This window comes from Rutilus rutilus (genome assembly GCF_951802725.1).
Source record: "Rutilus rutilus genome assembly, chromosome: 13".
NCBI classification, from domain to species: Eukaryota; Metazoa; Chordata; class Actinopteri; order Cypriniformes; family Leuciscidae; genus Rutilus; species Rutilus rutilus.
The window spans coordinates 11,413,631-11,432,142 of NC_140218.1; the positions used below are offsets into that span (position 1 = coordinate 11,413,631).

General features: G+C 37.3%; 1 protein-coding gene across 1 annotated transcript; it reads right to left on the bottom strand.

Annotated features, from left to right (window-relative positions):
• Positions 1-1,808: 1,808 nt before the first annotated feature.
• LOC311302770 (uncharacterized protein) lies at positions 1,809-17,847 on the bottom strand. Its single transcript, XM_084428820.1, has 17 exons — positions 17,689-17,847; positions 16,287-16,401; positions 15,826-15,924; positions 14,263-14,373; positions 14,019-14,120; positions 12,337-12,453; positions 10,558-10,715; positions 10,294-10,436; positions 9,708-9,952; positions 9,465-9,615; positions 8,670-8,841; positions 7,624-7,728; positions 7,499-7,540; positions 7,343-7,397; positions 7,095-7,233; positions 3,684-3,913; positions 1,809-3,577 (listed from the first exon to the last, which is right to left on the bottom strand). Exons 1-16 carry the CDS (start codon positions 17,767-17,769, stop codon positions 3,697-3,699), a joined length of 2,052 nt encoding a protein of 683 aa, XP_084284946.1. The 5' UTR covers positions 17,770-17,847; the 3' UTR covers positions 1,809-3,577; positions 3,684-3,696.
• Positions 17,848-18,512: the final 665 nt, after the last annotated feature.

The window sequence follows — 18,512 nt, forward strand, 5'->3', positions numbered from 1 at the left end:
TTGGCACAGCTACTAGAAGACAGACGGGTTGCTCGCGTCACATCTACGTCGTCAAGCTCAGTTTGAGTCTGCGCAGTACGCTCAGCCATCAGGAAGTGAGTGCTTCTAATTGACTTCACTTTGAATCCAATGCGGTCACTGTGTCCATTTCTTTTACTGTCTATGATAAGAACCCAGTGCAACTTTTAACGCACCCTCAAAGGCAGCTGAGATATAGCGCCTCCAAATGGGCCAACAATGCAAATTCTCCTTTAACCCTCACCCTTCCCCAACTCGTCTGTTTATTTATTTTTTATTTAGTGTTCATCAGAGGGGGCCAAGACCCTAGGACTTTTGTCGCACTTGAACCACGAATACACACACAAAAAAAAAATTAATGGATTTGAGTTTTGTAGTTGAAATTTAATAAAGTAACAAATTCTTCCCTCGCAGGTCAATTTGACCCCCATAGGAATGAATGGAATGCGAGGAATGCTTCAGTACACAGAAAAACCTAAAAATGCTCAAAATACTAACTAAAAATGCTAAAACGTTACCAAAAAATTATTTTATGTCTACATGTATGTGAATGCATACTGAAGCAAAACTTACTTTAGGACCCAGCGGAAAAGCTCATTTGCTCCAAACAGACTAGAGATATAAGAGTGGCAAGAGTCATGAAATATGTTATATTATTTTTTTCCACAAGAGGTCGGCAAAGTAAGATATGGAGATATTATATAATGTAAGATATTTTGAGCTAAATTAAAAGGGTTATGCATGAAATTGTGTTATTTTGAATTTAATTTTTTTTTTTTTTTTTTTTTTTTTTAATTTAAAAGAATGTGAGGAATGTGCTTAAATTACTAAATTACTATTTATTTATTATTTATTTATTGATCAAATATAGTAATTTAAAGGGAAATAAAATAAAATATCCCAAAAAAATATTATCAAAAATGAAATAAAATAAGCTTTCTGGCCCAAAACAAGATTCCACACGGTTCAGTGAAGGGAAATGTGAGCCGGGCTCTTGCAATTCAATAGCATCAGCATTCAGCAGAGTAGCGACAGCACTCCTAACTCCCCGTCCCTATACTCTCTCCCCGCACCTACTATCTATCTATCTTCTATCTAACACACACACACACACACACACACTCACACAAATTTATTTTTATTTTTTTTCAAATAAAAACTGTTGGGGGAGTTCAACAGTTTGTGATGTTGCAGAACAACATGACTGAAGAGGAAACACTGAATCCGGTCTACAATGAACACTCTGACAACTATGACTCAGAATACGCTGAGTTGTGTCGCAAAGATGAAGTGGTGAAAGTTGGATCCATTCTCAGTCTGCTCTTTGTCTCATTCGTGGTTGCGTTAAGCTGCATCCGTAACGGCCTTGTTGTTAACGCTCATGACCATTCAGCGTTACATGGCAGTGGTTCATCCTCTGTCTGAATGCTTTTCAGTCGCTCCCTTTATCGTTTGGATCCTGAGCGGAGCGGTTTCACTGCTCGTTTCACTTCATAGCAAAAAATGTAATATTCCACATCATCGACATCATCTGTGGTTTGTTATTTGATAGCCACTGAAAATTTCCAGATACCCTTTTGGGGGCATGTTTACACGTATATCTAAACCTCAGAGAGATCATCAGCTTCACACTAGCACCATATTAAACACTGGTGGATCTAAACATCACATCGTTCCACATGCAAAAGTTTAATTTAGGCCAGCAAAATGTCATAATCATACAACCACAGCCCTAATTTACTGTGACAACTTAATTTGTAACACTAGGAACACAAAGCAGTCTTAAGTCACTTCCAGATAAAAAGTTTTATTGATTTTCATCATTTGTACATGCATATATAGATCGACTTGGTAGGGAGAAAACGCTTCAGTTCTTTAAAGTGGTACTCAGTGCTGTTGATTAGGTCTAGGGCACATGGGTGCTTTATGAGAAGTGCTCTATAAATAATAAGTCTTCACTGAGAAATCTGTCCCTGACGTCTCAGTAAACAAGTTGTGCTTGTTTTAAACCTTCACCCACCATTCTGCTAACAGATTTTGTGCAACATTCATGTATACTTTTTTAGTGTTTGCATATCAAGATTTACAGTTTCTTCATTTCAAGATATTTAATTGATCCCTGCTGCTTCTTTCTTTTTTTTTTTTTTTGCATGGTGTCCACTGACCATCCACTGATACTGATCACAACAAAAACAGAGATAGTCTTTTGTTGTTTACAAGAGAAATCGCTCCATAATATGTCCTACATAGGATACTTGGTTTTCCATGAGCCCTATGACATATTGATTATTTGTATCTCATAGGGCCGGGATGGAAACAGCTACATGATGCAGCAGCACTTACAGGGCTGTACCGACAGCATGTGTTACGAGCCTATTGATGAAAAAAAAAAAAAAAAAAACCACTAAAACAAATCAGCCCTTTAACAACAGCTCTACAAACAAATCCTCAAAACTTCACTTCATCTGATAAGGCAGAGGAAAGACATAGGTAGCAGCATTTCAGATTTATTTATTACGTTATGATTACATTCGAAAGATCTCTTGATTTTAAAGATTAGCTTGTATGGGTTCTACCGATTAAATAGACGTAACCTCTTCATATACGCGTAAGTCTCTATATTACAAGTTGCTTTCGGGTGTCTGTGATTAATGCTAAACAAAACGACATGGCAAGCAAACCATCAGCTGGGTGAATCTCACAAAAACACATCCAGGTCACATTTCAACCTAAAATCTAATGGGGGGGGAGGGAAAGTAATACAATTTGTTTTATTTAAATCAGTATTGATTAAAGGCAGTAGAACAGTTGCAATGGTATATAAATACGTCACAATTTACAAATGTTTTGTATAATGAGAAATTTGTGAGGATGTGCTTAATTTTAACGAAATGTGAAAAAATGACTTTTTTTCCCCATTTAATTTTTAAGTTAAATATATCATGGATATGTTCCTGATAAGTTGCATGAGATTCAAATCACCCAACCACATTAGGAAGAAAATAAAGATCAAGTATGAAAGCTTTGCTTTGCTGGAATGAGACGTAATTCAAGAGGCAAAAATCTGTTCAAGCTTTACAAAGAGGGCAGAAAATAAGTTCTCTTCATTCGAACATTAATTATAAAACTAAGCGGAGAGTTCAGCCACTCAATTGCTGGCATAACGAGAGCAAAACTACGAGGTTTCGCCATAAATCTACCCAAACACAACAAACATCATTCTCTCGTCACACATTCCTTATGGTTAGCACTTCACAGGAAGCTTCCACGACAGCGGCGACACTTTTCTTCAAGTACTAAATGTGCCTTCACAGTCACCACGACTCCCCAAATGACGGAAGATGTGGTTTCCTGGAGCGTACCACTTCAGTTTGGGGAGACAGGAGCTGATTACAGGAAGGAGAAGCCAAGAGATCGGTCTCAGCTGCGAGGACACGTTTCGTTTTTGCCATTTTAGGTGTCTAAGTGTCAGATGAAGGGAAGTACAGTGAGGGGTCTCCCTCGGACTCTATTTCCTGTGTTGCAGGTTGCACTTCCACATTTATAAATGTTCATATATCTATAATGAAAAAAATAAAATAAAATCAAAATAAGGTAAAGGGGACATGGTATGTCACCCAAAAAAAATAAAAAATAAAATCAGTGTTGTGTCCAGACTGACTGACCTGAGAGAAGTGTTTACTGTGCCGGGTCCTCCTCCGGTCCACTCACGTTATGCGTGCTGCCATTCTCTCTGAAAGCCAAAATGGGAACCTTTCTCTTCTCATCCTCTTCCTCATTTTCCACTTCCTCTCCATCTCCATCCTGACGGGATAGTTTGTTTGCCATGGGAAGCTCTATGACCTCCTCGAAGGCTTCTGTGACACCACCGTTTTCTCTGAGTTGGGCAGTCACACTTGCAGTGAAGAAAAAGTCACAGATTACAAACTGTTTTTTATTTATTTTTTATAGATCAAGTTCAAGTTTCCCTGATTAAGCATATTGTTGAATTAACTGCTTCTGCTTGTATTCTCATTTGTATGTAGCTTTGGATAAATGTGTTTACTTAATGAATAAATGCAGATAGTTTTCATACTGTCTGTTAATGAATTATCAAAAGCTTATAAATAATAAAGTTGGACTTCCTCCTGTCACCAGTAGAGGACAGTAGAGCTGCAGATCAACATTAGTGTCGGACCATTTTCTACATTAAACTAGAAACAATTTTCCAAAGTGACTTTGAAATGAGGACAATTCAAAGCAATTTTAATAGTAAACTAGAATAGCACATACCTAATGTACAGTAAGCATCGCAATGTGGGATTTTTATATTGCTTTCTTAATATAAAGACAAATAAAGGTGTTTATTTAATACAGATAGATAGATAGATAGATAGATAGATAGATAGATAGATAGATAGATAGATAGATAGATAGATAGATAGATAGATAGATCAACAAAAACAATGACAGATATAACAGATAGATAGATAGATAGATAGATAGATAGATAGATAGATAGATAGATAGATAGATAGATAGATAGATAGATAGATAGATAGATAGATAGATAGATAGATAGATTAATGGATAGATAGACTGATCAACAATGACAGATAGATAGATAGATAGATAGATAGATAGATAGATAGATAGATAGATAGATAGATAGATAGATAGATAGACTGATCAACAATGACAGATAGATAGATAGATAGATAGATAGATAGATAGATAGATAGATAGATAGATAGATAGATAGATAGATAGATAGATAGATAGATAGATAGATAGCCATTATTTTAAAGGGACAATAAGTAGCTTTTTAGGTATTTTATTATCTAAAATCAATATTTTTATTCATAAATATGCCCTCAATGGTGTACAAATACCTATGCCAATGATCTGACTTATCCTCGTAAACGAAGAATGTATTATCTTTATATACATGGGACGGGTAGGTCCACGGAGGCTTCCATGTAGTTCCGCCATCTTGAAAAACTATAATAGCAGAGAGGGACAAAAAGTACTAGGCCAACGCGTTTCCACAACGCGTTTCGTTCAGAGCCAGCGTCACGTGACTGAAGCCAGCAGACGCGGAGGAGCAGAGCAGTGAGAGGCGCTTGTCACTGCCGCGGCAAGTTTAAAAGGCTGCACTGCACGGTTATTTATACACCGTTCATTCATACATACATACATATGAGTCACAGGATAAGGAGTCCTCGTCATCGAAAAAGTCCAAAATAGACCGTAAAAGGAAACGTGACCGGAGATTACAAAAACAAGGGTTAATGTCGGGATAGCTAATGCAGGAGAAAGCTTTCAAAAGAGACGCTGAAGTTGCCTGCTTTCTTCTCGACAGGTAAGTCAATGTTACGGTCTTAATTACAAGCTTATTTTTCATTGCTTGGTTATGAACTTTATTATATAGATAGTAGAACATTTATAGTTATATCTATTTATCTATTCTATTCATAGTAAGTTAAACAGGCTCTTTGATGAATAGCAGCTATTGAGTAAAGTAACTTTAGAGAAGGCACGGATGATGATGATATCTAACAATGCACGTACTTCAAAAATATAACGAATAAAGGCGGCATTACTACTAACTAGGGATGGGACTTTTTGTCGACAAAACGACCGACATTCGACACATGCTCCACTCGACAAAAAAAAATAGAGTGTCGACATGTCGAGGGGGCGGGGCTTGTGGGATTTCCAAATTGCATTTTTTTTTTTTTTGGCTTTTAATTTATTACATTTCCTATTCAAATACACATCATAAAGTGGCACTTTTCCCATAATGAAATAAAACATTTTAAATAAAACAATCAATTTTTTCTAAATGGAATCGCCACTTGACCGTTGACCCCACTTCTCCCGGAAAGACGCGCGCGCGCACTCGTAGACCAGAGCAAGATAGCGAAAGCAGTACGCCATCAAAGCGCTGTGTGCTCGGGTTTTGGAGGTCAATGTCACCAAAGAAGTGTGTTTTTGTATGCCAGGGCAAGACAACCCTGCACAGATTCCCAAAGAACCCAGCGTTAAGTGGACCAGTGGATGGAGTTTGTTTTTTCAGAGCATCAACGGAGCTGTGTAAGACTGTTTGTTCCCTGCATTTTGACAATGATTGTTTTATAAACAAAGCCCAGATCGACGGATTTGCAGATCGTCTAATGCGGATCGAGCAGTCACAATGATAAAGTTTCGCGATCGCATTCGGTGAGTAAACTGCTTAAAAAAAATGTCTCTGTGTGTTGTTAGCTCGGTTAGCACAGCTATAGCACACGGCCCGCCTCCAGACGCTCGTTTTTTTGCGGAAAGACTCGGGACAGCCTATCTGTCTTTTATAAATATAATAAAATTAAAGACTCTTTGGAGATATGAAGGATGCAATACTACTCTATAGGTACTCAAGATTAACAGGAGATTGAGTGAAAATGAGCATTTCACCCCCCCTTTAAAAAAAAAAGAAAAGAAAGGCCGACAATCCGACAAAAAGTCGACACATGGTCCTCGACAGTCGATTTCCCAAATCCCGTGTCGTTCCCATCCCTACTACTAACTACCATAGTTAATGTTTTCACAGTCAGTAATTTATACTGTAACATTCTTTTTTTCGTTGATTCAAGTTTCAGTTTGTTTTAAATAACAAACCTGTTCACCCGAAGAAAAACTCGAAGTGCTATTATAAGACATCCTGTCATAGCTTTTTGGTACATAACGGCTACCGTAGATGCAACGCGCATTTGAAAAAGTGAGGCGCTGGAGAGCAGTATTCGTTTGAATGCAAAATACAATTTCACCACTAGATGGGAAAAATTCCTACTTAGTGTCCCTTTAATAAACTATTGTATTAATAATTTATTTATTTATTATTACTATTATTATTATTATTATTATTAATTAACTAACTATTATTATTATTAATAAATACATATAATTTATTTTTTACATTGTGTTTTGTTCATTACATTTTTGGACAGAATGGGAAATTATGCAAGTTGGAATCAAACTGAATATGTGTTTCAAATCACGTCAACTACCAGGCCTCGGCTTTTCATGTTTGTTATGATTAATTGTGAAAGAAATCTCACCTGTGACCTGATGTGGGCAGTATGGGTGTGATGAAGCTGGGGTCCGAGAGTCCGTTACTGTCACTGCGTCCTGTCTCAGAGGTCTCCGGAGCCTGAGGGGTCGACACACTCACTGAGGGACTGCTGGATATTGAAATCACTGAGACAGACAAGAGAGAGGGACATTAATGATGTCAGATTAAGAGGAAGAGGTAAGGTCAGGGAGGAAACACTATGGAGCACATGTACATGTAAAAATGACAGTTCACCTGAATCCTGTCCGCTCTGCTGGCTGACATCTCCATTTCTCTGTGGGGTGGCTTTCTTCAAAACACAAGATGTGTAAAACAGAAAGTGTGTTAGAGAAAAAGCCAGCACTTCAGCAGCAAATGGGTAAGGCTGCAGCAATTACTTTACATCTTTACCTGATCAGATCGGCGTGTGCGTTTCATAATTTCCTCAAGGCGCTGTGACAGACAAGAACACAATCAGGTAACTGTAAAATCCTGTAATTACCTTAAAAGTCACTCAATAAAATGAACTTGTTTACCTTCTTCCTCTCCATTCTCTCAGCCTCCTCTTTCTGGAAGTGTTTCTCTCTCTCCAGACGTAAACGCTCTGCCTCTTCTCTCTGGCGAGCCTCTTCTTCTTCTTTCTGCACATACAGGGCCACACAAAACACACTGGCATTTGAAACTGTACGTACAGTATATGCATTATTCAGCATGCATTAACTTTAGGGCTGTCAAACTTAACATGTTTTTGAGATTAATCAAGTGAAAAATGTTGGTTAGTTCACATATTACAAAAAAAGTGGCTTTAGAAAGTGCCAATATATTGTTTGTACAAATTTAATTGGACTATATTCATATTCATATGCATTCAAATAATACATATTATGCATTATATATGTATTTTATTTTATATATAAAAAATTATAAAAAAAAAAAAATTATATACATATATACACTATTTTTCAAATGTTTGTGGTCGGTAAGTTCCACAATCAAAAACAACAGTAATATTATGAAATATTATTACAAATTAAAATAACTCTTTTCTATGTGAATATATTGTAAAATGTAATTTAATCCTGTGATTAAAGTGATTCAGCATCATTACTCCAGTCTTCAGTGTCACATGATCCTTCAGAAATCATAATAATATGCTGATTTGCTGCTCAAGAAATATTTCTGGCCATTATCAATATTAAAAACAGCAGTGCTGCTTCATATTATTTAGTTGTACAATTTTATTCAAGATTCTTTGAAGTTCAAAAGAAAATTTAGAGCATTAATGTGTTTTTTATATTTAAAGCAAAAAAAAAAAAAAAAAAGCATTAATTTGAAACATAAATGCATTTACTGTTACTTCTGGTCAATTTAATGCATCTTTAAAAAAAAAGAAAGAAATCTTATTGGCCACCAACTTTTGAACAGTAGTCTATATAAATAAATAAATTCCACCAAAATCAATCAATGTTGAATTATCTATTTACAGCCCTAATGTTGATAAGCACATATTGAGTGTTGTGCGTTTATTTATCGGTTTGGTGTGATTAATGAATGAGATTGTTGTGTGTATATGTTTGTGTACCTGTCTCTGCAGGCGTTCAGCTTCCTCTCTCTCCCTCTGAGCCCTCTCCTCCTCTAATCGCTTCTCCTCCTCCTCCTCTCGTCTCTTCTTCTCTTCTGCCTGCCGCTGCGCCTCCTCCTCTCTCTTGGCTCGCTCCTCTGCCTTCCTCCGGGCCATCTCCTCCCTGCTGCGCCTGCACGCACACAGGCACATGATCATTCAAAAGATTCTTTCAAAATAAACGAATGTATAGCGCTTTGGTTGTGTTCAGTGTACATTTAGACAACACTGTAGATTACACAACCCTGCAACATATTTGATGAATGAATTATTACTAAAGTTTTGCTCAAGCACATCACAGTTTTCCCCAAAACATGATGTGCATTTCATAGCATTTTTGATTTCAACATCCATTTGTAAGGTGAAGAAATCTTGTATCAGTTATTGAAAAATTGCCACAGATACATGATTCCTCTCTTCCTCTGAGCCAGGTTACAATACAACTATCTAATTTTCTCATGTATGACATTATTTTATGCCTAATCCTGACCCAGATGTTTCCTGCTATATCTGTGGGTGAATTAAAACTGATACATATGTATCATATCGTATGTGTGTGTGTGTATTCATGATGGTACGTTTTTTATTTTTGAAGTCAGCATCATAAAATTAGGTAATACCATCAGGCTTTTTTTTTTTGGTGCAAATCAGCAGAAATATTTGTCAAAATGTAGGGCTGTTATTGCAACTAGTTTTAGAGTAGCTTCCCCAACAGTGGATATAATAACAGTGCTCATGAAAATCTCTCACACGTACCTTTCAGCCTCTTCCTGCTGTCTCTTCTCCTCCTCTTCTCTTTCTCTCTGTTCTCTGGCCTGCCGTCGTTTCTCAGCCAGCAGACGAGATGCCTCCTCGGGATCTGTTGTGCCCGCAGAGGGCCGTGCTGTTGGAGAACTTCCAGAACCTTCTACAAAGAGAAAGAGCCACAGGAATATAATATATGATGCTATAGTTCAATCGAACTTGATGGTTCATGTATGATTGCGCAGTATTACAGACCAGCAGAAGGCTCTGGTTTAGTTGCAGGAGCCTCTGGTTCAATTTTAGGAGGTTCGACGTCCTCTTTTTTGCCCCCCTCTCGTTCTGGGGTAACTCTCGGGCTCTCTGATGTCACTCTGTTGGGCCTGAGATTGCCTGGCAATAAGGAGGGGTTACTAGGAGACAGTGGAATTGATGCTGGGGGAGGAGGAGACCTGGACTTTTTGGGGTTAAACGTCTTCTGAGAGGGTTTAGCAGTGGAGCCCCTGAGGAACAGACCAAAAAAATAAAAAAATAATGATTTAATCAGTTTTAGTCCTTTTCATTCTGTCCAGCAAAACTCGCAGCAAATATAAATAAATAAATATGTAATACAAGTAATTATAGAAATCAGAAATTGGTTTTAACATAGGATGATTATGAAGTTATAGTTTTTAATTTACTAACCCTGGTTGACTGTTTACCCAACAAAACATCCAAAAATCAAAACAAATTGTGCAAATATTTCCACAAATTTCCAGGTTGGTTGTGAAAATTAGATGCATCTTCAGACAGAATGACATACTGAATATACTCTTATTCCTCATCTTATAAAGGTGCTTAATACCTGTTGGGGGATGGATTGGTGACCCTGCTGCGATCACTGACAGGAGAGGGAGATCTCTTGGGTGTGAACAGGCTCAGACTGGGAGTGGGATATGACAGGTTACTCCATGACTTCCTCACATAGTCCTTATCCTTCCTGTCAATCTATACACAGAGGCACGAAACACATCTTTCGAGAGTACTTCCATACTACATTATGCAAAGATCAACACGTTGCAATTGCCCTACACAGACTCTTAAGTACATATTTACACCAATACCATACCAGGATATTCTGGGTGGTCTTTCTGCGAGAGCTGCCGTCCGAAGGGATGAACCCTGCTTTGATTGGTCTCTCAAAATTAAGGCCTGCTTTGATTGGTCGCTCGGCGCTGCGTGACTGGATGGACTTGAAGGACATGGTGCTCATTGGGTGACAGGAGGCTGAGCGAGGACAAACGGGGGTCACTGTACCACGATCAAGTTTAACCAACCAGGGTGTATTATGAAAAAATTTAATTGATCCATTGTGGACAAGAGGAGTGACAGCAAAAGAAAAAAGGTTAAAAAAGGGATGAATGAGTGGTGGAAAAGTGGAAAGGGAAGAAGAAGAAAAGTGGAAAGGGAAGAAGAAGAAAGTGTGTATTAGTATCTACAAAGCTCTAGAGTCTAGACAGAAATTAGGCAACGCTGATCATCACTGATGGAGGACAATCTGAGAGCATGTTCGTAATGGCATACTACCATACAATTTATTATGTATACTGTTTAATATGCACATTTGCTGTATGCAAAGCATTGCCATTTGTCTAAATGTGAACTTAAATTGGAATAAAACTGCAGGACGTCTCACAAATGATTAGGTTGACAACAACGTAGCATACTTTTTCTTTTTGCACTGTGAAGTGTTTCACACACTATTATGAAAACAGCAGGCAGTGAAAAGTATGGCACAGTATGCAGTAGGGTAGTATTTCATTCTGAATGCAGACAATTCAAATCCTCATAGTCAAATGATGATGCAGTTGCCCATTTTAGAAGCCTTTAATTTAATCAGTTGATAACAGAATCCCCAAACAGAAGAAGAAAAAAAAACCAAACAATTAGCAAGAAAAAGACAGAACATATAAATACACACAAGAGATTAGCATCAGCTCTATTTGTGCACACACACACACACACCAGTTTTAGATGCAGAGGGCAGTAACTGGGCAAAGCTGTTGCAGAAAGAAGTCTGTCTAAAAGAGGTGTTTTGTTTTAAGACAGGGGCCTTGCCAGAAACAGCTCACAGTTCTCCAGTACTCTTTCTCTGCTCTCTTTCTTTGTAAATGTGTTTTCACACTGAACATCTTGACGTTCAGCTATTGTATAAGTAAAAGCTACTTTGAAAATGCATCTTGTCATTGTCAAGCTATTAGCTTCTCATACTTTCTAGCTATTCTACAAGTTACTATCAAAAAGTTTAGTTAGTTAATAACACTGAAGCTATATACGTTTTTTTTAGAAGCATAACAGTAAGTCAGATGTTTTTTTTTTTGTTTTTTTTTTTTATATGACAAAAAAACCAAAGTATTTTATAATATTTTTTTCTCTTTTCTAGTCACACCTCATCGTAACTTCTCAGAAGATGGCTTGAAAAGCTATACTATTTTTAAAACATGGTTAAATAAGAAACAATTCTACCTCAACACTGGTCAGGTCTGACAGAACGCTTCACTAGCTAGGGTGTAAAATTAACACTTGCCACCAGAGACATGCAGGCACTTGTGCAGTGTCAGGTCATTTTGCGTATGTACCGACCAACGCGGCAGGAAACCAGTAAGATGTCTCTTAGCTTAACATTTAACAAGAATTTAAAGCAACACATGCACAATTCAATTACAGGTTTGTAGCATGTTATTTTATACATTTGAATTGAAAATTGAATAAAAAATGTAAAAGGTTGCTGGTTAAATTGGCCATTCACCAGCTGATGAAAGTTAATTTCCCACCCTATCTGTGACCAAAATTAACATAAAAAAAGTGTATTAGATTGTTTCATGCTATGCATGTGTTTGTGTTCTACCTGCTTCTCCAGACAAAGACATGGCGCTGCGACTCCTGGCCAGGTAGGAGTGTGTTGGTGTCTGTAGTCGCGTGATCATTGTATTCTCCCATGGGGTAAGAGGCATGCGACGCGTACCTGGACAACACACACATGCACATTCTCAACAAAAGTCCTAAATAAGCAGGGTAAACATCCAAAAGTAAAGCACTTGACATATGAATCCCATCACATGCATTCATAACTTCATATGCCCAGATTAGGTTACCCATTTGCATATATCTGCTGGTGACAGTGAATCATGCATGTTTTAAAATGTTTTGAGTTAAGTGAGACCAACCGATCAAGGAAAAACAGAGTTAGTAACCCTAAACATAACCACCAGTGGAAAGACAACATGAAACTGCAATAACACCCCATTTAATGTCTTAATGAAATAATATTTCAAGGTGGGACTTCATTTTATCCATCGTGATTTAACTGGATTATGAAAAGTCATCGTGAAATTAATATTTTGACCACCGTACATGGCCAGTCGCGCAGCAAAAAACTAAGTTCCTGAAAACAAATGGTTCTTTTAAAATAACATGCACTGATTAATTGTGCACAATAACATAAAATAAAAAAAAGTAAATAAAAGTTTTGGTTTCATGTTGTCTTTAAAAAAAGGTGTCCAACTGCTGTAGGGAAAAAAAACATGCAAGAACCAAATATCAAAACCAATATACAGTCAAATGCCAGTGAAGTCCTCAAATAAAGCATGCAGCAAAGCACACACAGTACAACTCTTCCCCACTATTTTTATAGCTTAACGATTATTCACTAATGTATAAACGCTTTAAAACTTTAACATGCAATAATGCTGGAAGAGACTGCATGACTCAGGGCTCAAGACTAAACACGACAAATTACAGAACTGCATGATTATAGATTTGCTATTATTTAGTTTAGAAGCACTTGGTCATGTTTACATTGTGTGGATGCAATAAAGTGCAACATGCTGAGTATAAACTCGAACATTTTCTCCATATGGAAATAGATTTTTATTTTAACGATAACTTAAAAATTTAAAGACAGGCTTATTGTGAGTTCAGAGGTTATTAAATCAATGGTATATGCTTTTGTTAAAAGCATACACGCATACATATTTTTCAGTACACTTAAATTATATTGTTTCTGTAGGTATAAATCAACAACTTTGAATATTTTTTAGATCTCATCATTACTTTTAATCTGATTATGTCATTTGCAATGCTCTATGGGATTAAAGTGCTTTCCCTCATTAAAGCCGTTAAGTACACAGTGTTCTCTTTGCCGTTTTGTCCGAATATCAAATACTTTTTTTTTTACAAATTAAAGTTTGTGATGTTATGATAGCTGGTTGGTTTGATTCATGGCTTAACACTTTAATTAAGTTTTATTTTTTAAATACCAATACCAATACTACAGAACCAATGCCACTGAAAAAGTGGGCACTATTGCACTCTATGGTAGTGCCTACTGTAGATTGAAACAGAATAAACGTATGTTTAATTGAAGTCACATATCAAAACAAAGGTTCTGTAATTTGTCGTTAATGATCTTCTATTTTTAACTGTTCATTCATGCTTGTTACTTCATTTAGTCTGAAGCCCTGGGTAGCACAGGTTTGAACCCAGTAAAAGAGCAAAAAAAAAAAAGAGTTCTGGATTTCTAAAATCCACCTGCTGGTTTGTCCTGAAGGATCTTCTCTCTGGATATTTGGGATTTAGATAGTGTTTTTTTAATCAAGCAAGATGACGAGAGAGATGTCCGCTTCTGTAAGGCTTGGACGGTACAGCAAAAATCACACAAAAACACATACACAAAAAATATAAATTATGAGTCAATTCAAAAAGGGGATCCTTGGTAAATTATTCATCTAAAAAGGGACTTGTTTGGCTATGAGATTGTGTTCAGATTTTTTACCTCTATCTGGGGAATTCAGCAAGGTGGCCGAGGAAGATGACAGGCGTTTGGAAATGACTGGATCTGTGTGTTTGGACAGATTCATAGTGGAGACTGACCTTCTGTCAGCATCTACAAACACACACACACACAAATATACAACATGAGATGCAAAACTTAATACAACTTAAAGGCGTAATACAGAAAAATGCACTGAAGAAAGGACTAAAGAAAGATAGAAAACGGGGAAGAGGGCATTAGAGACTTTACTGAGACCTTTTCTACTGTGTATATGCTTGAAGCAGCTAATGGATGCTAATTTTTAAAAGTTAGATTTGAGGAAAAGTGCTAAGCTCCGTGTACTAAAGACTACTGAGGATGACGGCACTTTATCACAACCTGCCTTCCATATGTGTCCCAAAATGGACAGACACACTGACGACTTTAAAACTAACAGGACATCTGTGATCTAATATCACCTATATTGATATTACCTGATTTTAAAGGGGTCATATCATGGAAAATAGGATGTTTCTTCCTCAAAGACTTAAAAACTACTTTTGATGTACTGAACTAGTCAAAAGTTTGGACACACCTGAAATGTTCCTCACAATATATATAAAAAAAAAAAAAGTGATCTAAAGGCTTAAAGGTGAGACACGGCAGGCAAAAACATCGGGTTTTTTTACTGGTCAATTTTGAGATTTTTGGATATTTGTCTTCTTTCAGACTTGTGGTAAAAAAGTCAGAAATACACATTTACCGGTAGGTCTTTCTTTTACTACACTTTGTCTGTTTGCGTCTGTAGATTTCTCATAAATTCAACAAAAGTTGGCGTTCTTAATCAACATGCTGCTCTGCGATCGCGGTCAGCTCTCTGTCATCACATGCACTGCTGGAAAGCTCTCTCTCTCCTGTACAATGCTGTCGGTCGGATCCAAATATGGTAATTTCCTTTTTATCAGCAACCAATCGTGAAAGTAAAAGGGCTGAATGCGCAATCTCATTGGCTGATGATAAATCTTTAAATCCCGTTTTCTCAAAATGACTTTTCTCTCATACTCCAAGTCCGAAATCTCCACTTCGGTTTTTAAAATATATGCAAATTAGCGCATATTTAATTAGATACTGCCTAATTTGCATATTCAAACATTAAATTACAGAAAACTTGTAATACAGTTTTTTCTCATCTTAATGTAGGTAATCAACTGGGAAAGTTTCATGGCGATATCTGCTAGTTAAAAAAAAAAATCATCACCTGTAGTGTCTCGCCTTAAGCTTTAATACTTGAAGTTTGTTTTGTACACAAAATCTTAAAGGTGTAAAAGCAAAAAAAAGCTGTTGGTGCAAAAAGTGGACTATAATCAAAAAATGTGACAATCAATAAAGAGATACATGTCCCCTTTAAAACAGAAACTACAAAATAGCTATGAGTCATCTACCATACTACTGTTAACCAGTTTGTTTATGTTTCTGGCTCCAAGCTAACTGCTTACGGGAAAGGAAACTAATCATTTATAGGTAGTGCTACAAGTTCTAGCTAATGGTGCTAGTCGGCTGCTCTACACTGCCGGTTATATTCACATTGAGAGCGAAACTGCTGCTGACGTGTTAAGCTGAAAACACCATGATAGTGCTCAAGCCCAGCTAGATCCAATGGAAAGAGAGCAGCATCATCAAAACCTGAGAGAGAGAGAGAGAGAGAGAGAGAGAGAGAGAGGCAGTGAAAGGAAGAGGGAAGAAGAGAAATGCAGAACCATACATAGAGAGTGAGAGAGATATTGATGGAGCAGAAAATAAAGGAAACAAAGGGGGTGTGCAGTGAGCTCATGGCTCTGAGTCAGCAAATGTGAGCAGAGAATAAAATAAATGTGTTGTTCTGCATACATAAACCTATTCAATTTACTGATATTAGTAAATTGGCACTAATATTAGAACTTCAAATCCTGAAAACCAGGCTAACGTGAGCTTGTATCAGGGAACCACAATTAATTGTAGTAGGTTTTCTACACACCCTGAATAATTCTGTGCACATGTGTGTTTACCGCTGTTGTGTGACGTGCTAGCGGAGATCGTTCCACCCCAGCTCCAGCGGTTCGACTTCGGCATGGCTTTCTGACCCCTCTCCATGGTCCTCCTGATAACAGCCTCATACCGTGCCTGAAACACACAAGGACATTTTCTATCCAGAGAGCATTTTATTGGATAAACGCATCCTTTTTTAAATTTCAAAAATGTATCCTGCAGTCTATATTATTGGGATCTTTTTACAAGATGTATGGCTTGCCTTTATTATTTCCTTTAGTATTACAATAATAAGGAAAGGGTCTCTGAATACCTTCACAGTGATGACAATGTAATGGTTCTCAAGCACTATTAAAGGGGTCCAATTACGCCCTTTTACGAAGTCTTGATTTTGTTTTTGAGGGGTACTAGAATATGCTTTCATGCTTGATTGTTAAAAAACACACATTATTTTTCACATATTTTTACATATAATTTACATTACAGCACCTCTCTCCCCAGTCTGTCCCGAACACGCTGATTTAGATAAAGCCCGTCCTTCCGAAATTTGAAATGTGCTGTGATTGGTTAGCTGGCCCAGTGTGTTGTGATTGGCACAGCTTAGCGTGTGTTCAGGAAATGTCCCACCCCTCCATAACTGTGAGTTCTGCTCTAGTGTAAATATTAAGGATGGCGGCAATTTCAATCCAATTCGAGCCTGATTCAGACCCTGACAATGTTAATGAACAAGAGGATCGTGCAGAACCAATTTCAAGCTCGGATTTCACAGGACAGATAAACATTGCAATGTGCAGGAACAGTGTTTAAAATAAATTTTATTTAAAATCTAAGTTGTCTTCAGCCTTAGGAAGATCAAACAAATGAGTTTTGAAAAAGGGGTTAAAAAACAGCTTAGACATGTGAGCAGCTCAACCAGGCCTCGTCCCCTTTTTTGCGTATTCTGTGGGCGGGGATTATTTAAATGAGTAACATTGTGACTTCATAAAGCCCGGAAAAAGCACGTTGTATTTCTTGAAAAGTGGATTCTGTAAAATAAAATATCTCCCTTTGGAGTGGACTTTGAGCTTTGTAACCTTGAAGATCTTTTTTATGCTCAAACAGCAACATTACACACTAACTAAAGTTGAAAAAGCATAATAAAAGATAAAAATGCTATAAAAATAAATAAAAAAAGTGATGTTTATTTTTATTACAACAGAAGTACCAGAAGGGCTTAGATACTGTTAACATGGCCTTCAAATATATTCGTGGTCAAACAGGGGCTTGGAGTCTTGGAGTCAAAACCACTGATGTAATTGTGCTTTAATAATGACTGATGAGAAATATAAAGATAAATAATGAAAACTAAACGTATAGGGTGTGAATATATCAAACAGCTGAATAAATTCAACTCCAGAGAAGGGTTTTTCCCGATGTCCTCACCTTCTCCTCCTCCAGTTTCTGCCGTCGTTTCTCCTCCACAGCAGCTCGTCTCCTCTCCTCCTTCACCCGCTGCTCCTCCATCCTTTTCCTGCGCTCCTCCAGCTGTCTCTCATGAAACTGTCGGGCTCTCTCCTCTCTCTCCAACCACTTGGACCCCCGTGCAGCTGCACACACGCACACACACACACGCACACACACACACACACAATTAATTCCCTTAGTCAAGTCGAGGATTTTTTGCTGGCCCTATAACATATACTCCAAATTCAGAAAGAATTATGCATAGTGATTTGGTTATAATTTCAACTCTAACACAACTTTTCCAGTGTAACTTAAGGAGGTCTGGAAATCACTATTTTTAACATTGTCATGACTGGAAGACTGAAGGAAGGAAGGAAGGAAAGAGGATAGATAATATTATTCCTAAATAGCCCAGCTGGTATCTAGATGTGGGAATGCCCAACCAAATATGTTCTGTTTCTGGATGAGGATCCCAAAATGAAAGAGGGATCCCTGATAATGTAAGTTCAACCAGTCATATTTAAGATTTGCAAAGAGGCTGTCATTGAAGGACAGGGCAACACATTGGCCAACTACATTGGACCTCAAAACCTGTAAGAATTGTTACTAATTTCACAGAGATTAGCAGATTATAACTGATTATAACTAAGTCCTTAAAGGGATATTTACCCCAGAAATTGAAATCTGTTATCATTTAATCTTGCTGCAGTAGTCGGTCAGCATCCGGTGACATTGGTAATACCGGTGTTGTCTCAAGTTTATATACTGGTGTGAAAATATATCTTTGAAACACAAATTAAGAA